This window comes from Panulirus ornatus, chromosome 65 (genome assembly GCF_036320965.1).
Source record: "Panulirus ornatus isolate Po-2019 chromosome 65, ASM3632096v1, whole genome shotgun sequence".
NCBI lineage: Eukaryota > Metazoa > Arthropoda > Malacostraca > Decapoda > Palinuridae > Panulirus > Panulirus ornatus.
The window spans coordinates 1,270,095-1,283,999 of NC_092288.1; the positions used below are offsets into that span (position 1 = coordinate 1,270,095).

A 13,905-nucleotide genomic window follows, 5' to 3' on the forward strand; every position below is an offset into this window, starting at 1 on the left:
CTCTTACCCTTACGTTACTTACTCGATCAAACCACCTCACACCACACATTGTCCTCAAACATCTCATTTCCAGCACATCCATCCTCCTGCGCACAACTCTATCCATAGCCCTCGCCTCGCAACCATACAACATTGTTGGAACCACTATTCCTTCAAACATACCCATTTTTGCTTTCCGAGATAATGTTCTCGACTTCCACACATTCTTCAAGGCTCCCAGGATTTTCGCCCCCTCCCCCACCCTATGATCCACTTCTGCTTCCATGGTTCCATCCGCTGCCAGATCCACTCCCAGATATCTAAAACACTCTACTTCCTCCCGTTTTTCTCCATTCAAACTTACCTCCCAATTGACTTGACCCTCAACCCTACTGTACCTAATTACCTTGCTCTTATTCACATTTACTCTTAACTTTCTTCTTTCACACACTTTACCAAACTCAGTCACCAGCTTCTGCAGTTTCTCACATGAATCAGCCACCAGCGCTGTATCATCAGCGAACAACAACTGACTCACTTCCCAAGCTCTCTCATCCCCAACAGACTTCATACTTGCCCCTCTTTCCAAAACTCTTGCATTCACCTCCCTAACAACCCCATCCATAAACAAATTAAACAACCATGGAGACATCACACACCCCTGCCGCAAACCTACATTCACTGAGAACCAATCACTTTCCTCTCTTCCTACACGTACACATGCCTTACATCCTCGATAAAAACTTTTCACTGCTTCTAACAACTTGCCTCCCACACCATATATTCTTAATACCTTCCACAGAGCATCTCTATCAACTCTATCATCTCCAGATCCATAAATGCTACATACAAATCCATTTGCTTTTCTAAGTATTTCTCACATACATTCTTCAAAGCAAACATATATATATATATATATATATATATATATATATATATATATATATATATATATATATATATATATATATATACCACTCCAAACAAAACATCCTACATCTGCCTTTATTCATTCCCATCGCCACCCCGCCACACGTGAAATAACAACCCCCTTCCCCTGCATGTGGGCGAGGTAGTGCTAGAAAAAGACAACAAAGACTTCAGTCGTTCACACTCAGTCTCTAGCTGTCATGTATAATGCACTGAAACCACAGCTCCCTTTCCACATCCAGGCCCCACAAAACTTTCCATGGTTTACCCCAGACGCTTCACACGCCCTGGTTCAATCCATTAACAGCACATTGACCCCAGTATACCACATCGTTCCAATTCACTCTATTCCTGGCACATTTACCTCCCTCACCACTCCAACCATTAACAAATTTAACAATCATGGTGATATCACACACCCCTGCCACAGACCAATCTTCACTTGAAACCATTCACTCTTCTCTGCATATTCGCTCCTCTCTTCAGAACTCGTATTTACCTCCTTAATCAACCCATCCATAAACAAATTGAACATCCATGGTAATATCACACCACCTGCACTTGGAACCATTCACTCTCCTCTTTTCCTACTTGTATACATGTCTTACATCATTAATAAAAACCCCTCTGCTTCTCACAGCTTTCTTCCCGCCCCATTATATTCTTAAGACCTTCTACAAGGCATCTACATCATCCCTATAATATGATTTCATCATATCCATAGATGCCAAACACAAATACAACTATTTCTCTAAATATTTCTTACACATATTCTTTAAAACAAACACCTAATTCACATATCCTCAGCCACTTCTGAAACCACACTGCTCCTTCCATATCTGATGCTATGTACATGCCTTTCCCTCTCAATCTCAATACCCTCCCATGCAACTTACCAGGCACACTCAAAACACTTATACCACTGACGTTTGAAATCTCACCTTTAACCCCCTTGCCTTTATACAATGGCACTTTCCATGCATTCTGCCAATCCTCAGGCACCTCAACATGATCCATACATACAGTGAAAACCCTTACCAACCAATCAACAACAAAGTCACCCACTTTTTTAATAAATTTAATTCCAATACCATCCACTCCAGCTACCTTACCACATGTCATCATAAGCGAGGCTTTCACCACTCTTGTCTCTTCACCAAAACACTCTCCATGACTCTCTTACTTTACATACCACTCCAAACAAAACATCCTACATCTGCCACCCTATCATCAAACACATTAAAGTCCTCCAAAATACTCACCTCATCTCCTCCTCACCTCATAACTACCTGTTATCATGTCCTCTTTTGTCACCTTTCACTGATGTTCCTATTTATTCTCTCATTCTTCATACATTATTTACCTGCTTCCAAAACATCTCCATTAAGTTTACTGATACTCACTCAACTCTAATTTGACATCTTTTCAACTCCTGCATTTTCCTTTTGATCTCCCCTCACTCTCTCTCATACATCTCCAAATCACTTGTAATCCTTCCCTAAAAGCACTGCCCAAATGCCTCTTTTCTCTTTCACTAGCACTTTACTTCCTCATCCAACCACTCACTACCCTTTCTAATCTTCCCACCTCTCACCTTTTGCATGCATATGGATCTCTTGTACAAGCCAGCACTACTTCCCTAAATACCTTCCATTCCTCACCCATTCCCCTTACTTTATTTACTCTCTATCAATGTCTTTCATATATATAAGTTACATAAATCAATTCTTTAAAGTACTTGCTCCACTCCTTACAAACTTCTGTTGCTGCCACATACAGAAATGCCTTGCCACAGCCAATGAGAAGGGGGTACAGGGGTATATTGTACCCAGGCCTGGGGGTCCAAAAGGGGGCCCAGGAATTTCCTGGGATCTCGAAAATTTATTTATTTATTCATATTTTATCACACACCCCTGCCACAGACCAATCTTCACTTGAAACAATTCACTCTCCTCTGCATATTCGCTCCTCTCTTCAGAACTCATATTTACCTCCTTAATCAACCCATCCATAAACAAATTGAACGTCCATGGTAATATCACACCACCTGCACTTGGTTTACCCCAAACGCTTCACATGCCCTGGTTCAATCCATTGACAGCACGTCGACCCTGGTATACCACATCATTCCAGTTCACTCTATTCCTTGCACGCCATTCACCCTCCTGCATGTTCAGGCCCTGATCACTCAAAATCTTTTACACTCCATCTTTCCACCTCCAATTTGGTCTCCCACTTCTTGTTCCCTCCACCTCTGACACATATATCCTCTTGGTCAATCTTTCCTCACTCGAAAATTTATATTTATTTATATCTATCATGGAGGGAGTATATGAGCATGAGGCCTCATATGCAGAAAATCAACAGAGCACTCCATTCCACCCCTATCTCATCTTCCATACCCTTTTTGGCCTTACAGCTCATGGAATTAAACCACAGTGGATAAAAACGGGATGACTAATAGAGGAGGGTAGAGGACCCAAAAGAAACTTCGTACCCCTCAATAAAATTCCTCTTAGAAGACCTGTCCCCGGCCAACCACAGAGGTGTTCTTGGAAGATCCCCATAGTTGGCAAAACCATTTTTCATAAGGTATACGGCTCATGGGAAATAGGGAGTTAGGGAGAATGACCCTTGAGATACATACCCTTGTCCTATATTGAACACTTTAGGGTTGAAAATAAGCTATTGTACTTTAAAAACATGCTTATTCTATTAGAATACAAATATAAAAGACCATGTACAAAACTGTAAGGCAATAATACAATGACAGTATGTTATAGCTCTTGCAACACCATCTGGTCATTATACTCCTCCTGCCTCTCCTTGGAAATGGTGATACTGGTCTCGGCCATATGCAGCCTGTGGCCAACCAATACAAAGATGAATTTTTGGTGGTGCCTTGGAGAGCTGTGGATACTCAAAACTTGATGCTGTCATTGATAATATGGCATTCATTTTTCTATGCATGTGTACTCAAAACCATGGTAGGCTAGGGACCTCTTCGCAGTTTCCCACTTTTGGTTTTTGCACAGACCTCCCTTTCTGCTTCTGCTTATCAACTTCACACACAGTTTGTTATCTTCCATTAGATTTTCATTTCAAGGGCTTTCCTTTTGTTAATTTGTACTAGATTTTTTTCCTTACTTGGTTGGGGGGCGTGGGGTTTTACCCGTAAAGAGCACCAGCCACACTAGCATATTTTATAGCTCAGAATGCATCTTTCCACACTCATTTAAATTTGAAAGTGGACTTATTGGTTCATAGAGGTGTCTTATGTCACTCATGGGGCAGAATGTAACTATGTCTTATGTCACTCATGGGGCAGAATGTAACTAAGTATGGTACTTACAACCCATTCATTCCTCACTGTGTCCTAGAAGATTCAGCTTCTTACATACTCTCTTTCTCTCTACTAACTAAAGCCTTTATTACAGTATGTTATTTCTCTTTCCACAACCTATTCTTGTCAGAATTTAAAAATGGATTCACCTTGTCCCCTTAATGTCATTTTTAAAAGAATAATTTTTAGATTATGGGATATAAGTATCACTTCTATGTAAAGATTTTGTTAAACACTTAATTATTTTTATCTGCCTTTTTCAATTCCAACTCAACCATAATGCATCAATGATCCTAGTCAGGTTTTTCTGTACTGTGGAATGGAACCAGTACTAATGCTTCACTTTATGTACATTATGTAGTTAGAACACTGCTCACAACTGCATCAATTAGTGCTCTATTTAATGCCCCTACATCACTTAACTGTGTTGTTTTATCGTTTCTAGCTTTCTCCTTCACTTCTCTTGGAACTTCAGCAATACGTTATCATTCCTTTTTGTTTTTTCATTTACACCTCTAAGACTAAACCATCTGTGATAAAAAGCTAACCTACATATAACAATCAATATAATCAGTGGCTTCTGAGTTCAGAAATGATATTCTATACAAGGCATCGTATCAAACTAATATGACATCAAGGAGGTGGTTCTTTGTTAGGCATCATAACTCTGAAGTTAAAAAAATGAGTCTTGGGCTAATGAAGTTTGAAGATCTGTAACTTGGCATCAAATAAAGCAATGAAGATAAAATAAGGAATTCTATATCTGACATTTTAAGCACCCTAGGGAAGTGGTGTTAAATGAAAAGATATGGTATCAAATCAAGGAACTAGTATCTCAGCAGACTGAGACTCTCAGTCTCTCTTTAGTTCATACGGTCCAGTATACAAAGCATGCACTTACGTCATGGGCACAAACATTCAGTGTGAACATTATCTTTGTGGACACTGTTTATTTTACATTAATTCATGTGTAATTTACTCTGATAACAGAAAGAATAAAAGAATTATATCTTGAGTTTGTGTAAGACATCAAATACCCAGCAAATTTTTCAATGATCTTATGATTTAAGTTTTGTTATTTGAAGTAAATCTTCTAGTCTAGCAGATCCATCTTCTTTGCTCTGAAAAAGAAATGGTTTTAAGGTAATAAGAACAGTTCTTTTCATAGAGGACTATCTTCAATTGAGATGAAAGAGTAAAACTGAAGTGTTCCTAACATTATTCTCATGATTTCTAATGTGACAGAATGGCTTATCTCACTTATACAAGGAAACATTATTATGGCAAGGTCAAATTATCGTTAATAAGGAAGAGGTGTCTTCTCCCCACATTCTTACTATTTTTTCTTCTTTTCTTTCATACTATTCGCCATTTCCCGCATTAGCGAGGTAGCGTTGAGAACAGAGGACTGGGCCCTTGAGGGAATATCCTCACCTGGGCCCCTTCTCTGTTCCCTCTTTTGGAAAATTAATAAATTTAGTATACTGTTATACAGTATATTTAACTTCTAAACCATATAACAGTACTACCATGAGTATTTACCACTTCTTCATTTAGCAACTCTCCTGATTTACTTTTTTCCTTTATACATGAATATGCAAAGGCAAAAATCTTTTGCTCAGGCAACCCCTCTGACAGGAGTTCCCTGGGAGAATGAGCACTAAGGATACAGATGGAGAGATGGATGGACAAAAGAGAATTTCATGTAAATATTCCTATTTCCTCTGTAAATGAACTCAGCATCTGCTTCCTTTAAATGATGGTCAGCCCAATATGTAAAATTATTCACCATGCATTATGACCATTCCTGTTCAATATTTGACATTTCGATGTTAAAATATGGTTTACGCTCTACCACCTGATTTCTGACAGTTCAAAGCAGACATGTGTAGTTTCTAAAGAAAGTGCTTAGGAAAATTGTACATTTGTGTTACTATTTAAAAGTACATGAAAATAAGCATAGTACAAAGGACTAAAAAAAGAGGAGATCAATCTCAAGATATCACTTCATACTTCATTTATAAAGTATTTCACGTTCATCAAATGGGCTATTACATTATGACTTTACACTTTTATCTCAGAGGATAAGTGCTCGCAAAATCTTTACTTTTCTCTGAAATTAAAACAATGGTATCTCTAAGCTCTGTTTGTTTAACCAAACTGACACATTATTTCAACCAACTATATACAGTTTATGCCTTCAGACTCTGCATGAAATTAGACCTATAAGGATACTGACAATGACAGAGTGGCAATGAGAATATCAGCAGAGAACTTTTAATGTGGTTCATCAATTTTCAACTTACCTGTGTTACATTGTGATGATAGAACATACACTTAGCTCATGGTAGCAATGCCAATGCATCAAAAATGTACATAAGAGAGACTGGTAACAGAAACTGTTGAATCAACAGTTTACAAAGTATGGCCATAAGCTATCACGGGTAAAATGAGTCATTTGTAACAAAACTTCAAATACAAAAAAAAAAAAGACAGCTTTCCAACCTGCTTGACCTCTAGCATGGCAGTCTTGAAAGCTAAAAAGTCTGTAAAGGTCAGCAGAAGATCAAACACTTCTCCACCAGGAGCATGAGAAGTTGCTAACTCTTGTAGAAAAGATGTCATCTTGAATCCACTGTCATGATTTGACAATTCTCTCTCTATGTACCCCTCAATCAAATCAGTCTGAAGAAAAGGCTGTGTCTTAGTACAATGACCATTATCAGCTATCTATTACCTTTCATTCCAATTCCATTTACATAGGAGGGATCAAATACATTCAGCTCTTCAAAAACTCACACATATCCTAAACATGTGTCCAGTGTGTTCAAAGACATGGTACACCACTTTAATAATAAAGACACCTTAACTTCTCACTTTGCACTCTAAAGTCAATCATCAGGTGAGACTAACATCCCCACTCACACACTAAACACTTTTACAGCACATACCAAAAATCTTTCCTCCAATATCATCACCCAAATTATCTTGAGCTCTAAACATTTAACACATTTCAGCTATCTATCTATCTTTTCCATTCTCTACTTCTTTTCCTTGTACCTCCAACCTTACTACCAAACATTCTATATCGCAATGCTATTTCAAAAGACTTCTGTCCAAGCATTTTTCTAATAATTTCTTTATAATGCAAATTTTCTCACAGATACGTAATGCATAATTTTGACAGCATAAGTTGCTTAATATCTATGGACACGTTATCAGCAATTGCATTTTCTTTTGTTACAAACTTTACTATTAAGTATATGAAACCAGCAAGTCCAAAGTAATAGTAACATGGGAGTTTAAAAAGAGTTCTGTATGTCACCAGGATTTGAATGTGAGAGGTGACATATAGAACCAAAACTCATAGATACACAAAAAAGCAATGTCTGTATTCAATATTATAACATGAGCTCTGATCATCTACTTTTTACAAATGTTACAAAACAGACAACGCAATAGCAATGTAAAATAAGAACGATAAAGAAGTTATTAACATACATATTGTTTGTAAATATCCGTGTACTCTAGTTTGTTCTCCTCAACATCATCAAACACATGGCAATGATGCTTTAGGAAATTTTCTCTTAAGGCAGCAAATTCACCACCTGCAAAATGTATACAGAATGAAAACTAATTTCATATTCTATACATTGACAACTATTTCATACCTAGAAGGTTGCCTCTGAAAGAAAAGAAGTGCTTCAAAACACACACAAAAGAAAATTTTGAATTTTGGCAAAACAACCTTAACAAAATATACAGTACAGCTAAAAACTGAGAAACAATAAAGTCAATAAAAATAAAATGTAATACCACCTCTATGCTGCAGAAACACTTACAGACAGCCCATAGGAAAGGGTGACATTACTGCAAGGCTATATTGTGTCCACAGGTGACCCATATTACACATGCACACTACCAGGTATAAAGAATAAATAAATAAATAAATAAATAAATAAATAAATAAAACAACTTACTATATGACAGATCCTAAGTGGTGGCAGAGGGGGGAAGCAGATACATTTATGCTGCATATATCTGGACATTCCATTCACTTTCAAGGCCACTCTCAATATTGCATGCTCCTAGAAAGTTTAGATTACTTTCCTAAACACTTTATGAAAAATCTATAATTCTACCAATTGCGTAATACAACTTTTATGTTATAGCTGTATATAAGTTATAAAACTTGAGTAATGATGCACACTGTGCAGTCAGTGTGGCTAGCATATCATGAATAAACATACTCTCTTTTATATGGGTAAATGTTTAAAACAACAAAAGCTGAGTCCTATAAGGTACTGCACAGTCAAACTCATGAAAGCCACATCCTGCACAAAAAGAACAGAACACCATTATGCACAACAACAAGAGTAAATGTGAATAAGAGCAAGGTAATTAGGTACAGTAGGGTTGAGGGTCAAGTCAATTGGGAGGTAAGTTTGAATGGAGAAAAACTGGAGGAAGTAAAGTGTTTTAGATATCTGGGAGTGGATCTGGCAGCGGATGGAACCATGGAAGCGGAAGTAGATCATAGGGTGGGGGAGGGGGCAAAAATCCTGGGAGCCTTGAAGAATGTGTGGAAGTCGAGAACATTATCTCAGAAAGCAAAAATGGGTATGTTTGAAGGAATAGTGGTTCCAACAATGTTGTATGGTTGCGAGGTGTGGGCTATGGATAGAGTTGTGCGCAGGAGGATGGATGTGCTGAAAATGAGATGTTTGAGGACAATGTGTGGTGTGAGGTGGTTTGATCGAGTAAGTAACGTAAGGGTAAGAGAGATGTGTGGAAATAAAAAGAGCATACTTGAGAGAGCAGAAGAGGGTGTTTTGAAATGGTTTGGGCACATGGAGAGAATGAGTGAGGAAAGATTGACCAAGAGGATATATGTGTCGGAGGTGGAGGGAACGAGAAGTGGGAGACCAAATTGGAGGTGGAAAGATGGAGTGAAAAAGATTTTGTGTGATCGGGGCCTGAACATGCAGGAGGGTGAAAGGAGGGCAAGGAATAGAGTGAATTGGATCGATGTGGTATACCGGGGTTGACGTGCTGTCAGTGGATTGAATCAGGGCATGTGAAGCGTCTGGGGTGAACCATGGAAAGCTGTGTAGGTATGTATATTTGCGTGTGTGGACGTATGTATATACATGTGTATGGGGGTGGGTTGGGCCATTTCTTTCGTCTGTTTCCTTGCGCTACCTCGCAAACGCGGGAGACAGCGGCAAAAAAAAAATATATATATATATATATATATATATATATATATATATATATATATATATATATATATATAGATATATATATATTATATATATATATATATATTTTTTTTATCATTTTGCTTTGTCGCTGTCTCCCGCGTATGGGCATTTATATACATAAATGCCCATACACATACATATACATACATACATACACATATCAACATATACACATATACATACCCATGCATAAATAAACATATACATCTTCATACTTGCTTACCTTCATCCATTCCTGGTGCTACCAAGCCCCACAAGAAACTGCATCGCTACCCCCTCCTTTAGCGAGGTAGTGTCAGAAATACAGACAAAAAAGGCCACATTTGTTCACACCCAGTCTCTAATTGTCATGTGTAATGCAACGAAACCACAGTACTTTCCATGGTTTACCCCAGATGTCTCACATGCCGTGGCTCAGTGCACTGACAGCACATCAACCCCAGTATACTACATCGTTCCAATTCACTCTATTCCTTGTATGCCTCTCACCCTCCTGTATGTTCAGGCCCTGATTGCTCAAATTTTTTTTCACTCTATCCTTCCACCTTCAATATGGTCTCCTGCTTCTTGTTCTCTCCACCTCTGACATATATCCTCTTTGTCAATCTTTCCTCTCTCATTCTCTCCATATGATCAAACCATTTCACCATACCCTCTTCTGCTCTCTCAACCACACTCTTTTTATTTCCACACATCTCTCTTACCCTTTCACTTCTTACTCAATCAAACCGCCTCACATCACATACTGTCCTCAAACATTTAATTTCCAACACATCCAACCTCCTCCATACAACCCTATCTACAGCCCATGCCTCGCAACCATAAATCATTGTTGGAACTACTATTCCTTCAAACATACCCATTTTTGCTCTAAGAGATAATGCTCTTTCCTTCCACACATTCTTTATTGGTCCCAGAACCTTAGCCCCCTCCCCCACCTTGTGACTCGCTTCTGCTTCCATGGTTCTATTCACTGCTAAGTCCACTCCTAGATATCTAAAACACTTCACTTCCTCCAGTTTTTCTCCATTCAAACTTACATCCCAATTAACTTGTCACTCTACCTTACCGAACATAATAAAATTGCTCTTAATAACATTTACTCTCCACTTCTCCTTTCTCACACTTTTCCAAACTCAAGTCACCAACTTCTGCAGTTTCTCATTCGAATCAGCCACAAGAGCTGTATCATTGGCGAACAACAACTGACTCACTTCCCAGGCTCTCTCATCCCCAACAGACTGCATACTCCCCCCTTTATCCAAACTCTTCCATTTACCTCCCTAACCACCCCATCCATAAACAATTAAAAAACCATGGAGACATCACGCACCCTTGTCGCAAACTGACATTTACTGGGAACCAATTACTCTCATCTCTTCCTACTCATACACATGCCTTACATCCTGGGTAACACCTTTTCACTGCTTCTAGCAACTTACCTCCCAGACCATATACACTTAAGACCTTCCACAAAACATTTCTATCAACTCTATCATATGTCTTCTCCAGATACATAAATGCTACATAAAAATCCATCTGTTTTTCTAAGTATTTCTTACCCACATTCTTCAATGCACACATCTGAACTCACATCATCTACCAATTCTGAAACCACAACCATTTTATTGACCAACCCCTTGGGGTGGATGAACAGCTAGATTGACTGTGGACCAACTGCGCAAACCAGGATTCGAACCTATGTGCTCGACCATGGGTGGCCCATGAATGTGTCACAGTCAGGAACACTCACCACTACACCACAGGATGTACATGAATTTCATTTCTGGGATGCAATGTTCAGTATGTGAATGAACAAGAGATTGAGTGGTAGGAGATTAAAAAGGATATGCCTGGTAAAGTAAATGATGGTATTCTTTGTGGGTCAGGAAATACAGAGAACACATACACAAAGGTTCTAAAGGAAATTTTCAATACACTATGACAACTTACTAAGAATGATGTTTTCTATATGACCAATAAGAGAATCTATACGCAGAGTGTTTTCTGTGCTGTTTGACGCCAACACCTCTTCTGTCTCCTCCTCCACTCCTGCCATCTCTCACCTCTTCTATGGACCACCAGCGTCTTTAATTCTGTAATCCATGCACATTTATCAAAATGCAATTTGTTTAACTCAAAGATAACATCTAACTGATGAGATAACAAAAAGCATATCATTTCCTAAAATTTACCAGATATTATTCCTCAGAAAATGAGGATATTTCTTGCACTTTGATGCCATACATCTTTAACCAGAATTTTAAGAATATTCCTATATCATATATTGCTGAAGAAAATATCCCTTACAAAAGTTGTATGCTTTCCTCTCCATTAATGTGGCATGGCGTATAGAGGTGAAGCAAGGTGTATTTTGCCTTACATGGAGGAACAGATCCTCTTTACATGATTATCATGTTCTAGATATGAATTCATTCCACATACATCTAAACTCATTCACTAGATGATACTTTAACAGGCATGATTTCACACATCCCAGATGTACCATTTACACAACTTTTACATGATTGCTGTTTCCTGCTTTGTTGAGGTAGTGCCAGAAACACAAAAAATGGCCACAACTGTTTACATCCATTCTCTAGCTGTAATGCGTAAAGCATCAAAACCATAGCTCTCTATCCACAACCAAGCCTCACAGTTCTTCCATGGTTTACCCCAGACACTTCACATACTTTGGTCGAGTCCATTAATAGCATGTCGACGCCAGTGTACCACATCACTCCAATTCACTCTCTCCTATGCTCCTACAGGTTCAGGCCCCAATCGCTCAAAAGGTATGGTGAGGTTTTCATAATCCCTATTGATTTATTACATGTGTTTAACCTGGTTTTACATTTCTTTCCATACTTTCCCTGACATCTATGACCCTTTCTACAACTGTCTCGTCTAATATCATAAATTACAATAAAATGACCAAAATCATGCTCCATTGCTTTTATTCTAATCGCTAACCATTACACTACCAATTACACTACCATTGCAGGACAAAATTACTCATTATCCAGTGCTAGTTTCGATGTATAACTAAACTGGTAATTTACCAGAGATTTTACTACAGCAGGTCTTACCCCATTCCAGATAAACTAACGCTGTAAAACACTGGGAATAATATTTCATATTCCAGAAACCTGTACCACTAAAATCAATAACAACCCCTAATCATTCAACTTGACCCCTTGAACCCTTACACATCCCTAACTAAACCTCAAAATCCTAGCAAATTCTATCTTAAGCGAATTTAGAAGACTTGTATTTTCGAAAACAGAATTCTTTTCAGAATTTTGACTGTGTATAAATAATCTTTGACGTTCAAGATCTTTTCAAATGTGATATTTTCACACGACTGATTGGACTTATAGAGGTGCTAAACCTTCATTAAAGATACACAAATCGGGTTGACACCAAATTCATAGACGAGAAGTTGATGGGGTGACCCCGCATGTCAAAGTAAGAAAATCTAGAGCTTACATAACTTTAATGATACTTTAAAGTTTATTACAATAATATCATAAGGTTATTTTCATTATTCTTTATTTAACTGCAATATCTATCATTATTCAAATCTCTTCCCGTGAATATATTATTTCAATTACTTTAAGGTCGTTGTCTCAGTTATTTACCTGAGAATAACTTTAGGCCTGTCCTTCCCGCTAATATATTTATTACAGATAATGTTAAGGAATTCAGCCTGGTTTCCCTTTACTATTAATAAACGCCAGTATTTTTTCTTCAGAATATCATGGATATTATCTGATTCTTTGACATTCTCAAAACCTACTTCACCAATTTCATTTGAATATAACTTTAGTTAATCAAGACTGTTTCATCTTAGGTTGATTGTGCTTAGTGCTCTACGGCTGGGCCGCTGAGATCTTTACCTGATGCTCGTAATTTCATGAACTTTCTAGTGTGATCTACTTCAGTGTTGAGGAACTTCTACATCTACTGTCATCACGATATTAGTCTAGAAATCATTTGACGGTAAGGACAAATTTCCTTTGTTACCTTGTCAGGTGTCAAAAGTCAAGATCCGAGCAGGAGTGACCACAGAACACCTGAAACATTCCTCTGAGTAGCTCTTCGTAAAGGGCAAGGAAATCTTACGACAAATAAATGCTGTTCAAAGTCGAAATGATCACATTAAACATTGTATTTTTTTGTTCTAGCATTATTTCATGAAGAGTTGTTTCTTGGTTATACCTCCTTGTTTAATTCAATAAATCGAAAAGTTGAATTGTCACAATGAAAAGCATAACTGGTGGAGGCAATTATATTAATTTGATTTTCAATGTTCTTTGTAAAATGGTAACTTATTGCAGTGTTCATTCACTTGAAAAGCTGGGGATACTTGCTCTAAGATGCAGTTAA

At 37.9% G+C, this 13,905-nt stretch overlaps 1 protein-coding gene across 8 annotated transcripts in view; it reads right to left on the bottom strand.

Moving 5' to 3' along the window:
* Positions 1-4,253: 4,253 nt before the first annotated feature.
* Positions 4,254-13,905, bottom strand: part of LOC139746597 (ADP-ribosylation factor-like protein 2-binding protein) — a 139,082-nt gene continuing 129,430 nt past the window's right edge. Inside the window, exons 1-5 of one of the 8 annotated variants that reach the window (XM_071658003.1) lie at positions 13,543-13,681; positions 11,470-11,612; positions 7,754-7,860; positions 6,758-6,937; positions 4,254-5,373 (exon numbers count right to left, since the gene is read on the bottom strand). In XM_071658003.1, the coding sequence (XP_071514104.1) occupies positions 5,311-5,373; positions 6,758-6,937; positions 7,754-7,860; positions 11,470-11,575 (456 nt within the window). In that variant the 5' untranslated portion in view covers positions 11,576-11,612; positions 13,543-13,681 and the 3' untranslated portion in view covers positions 4,254-5,310. The other 7 variants (XM_071657999.1, XM_071658006.1, XM_071658005.1 and 4 more) reach the window with 7 other exon arrangements.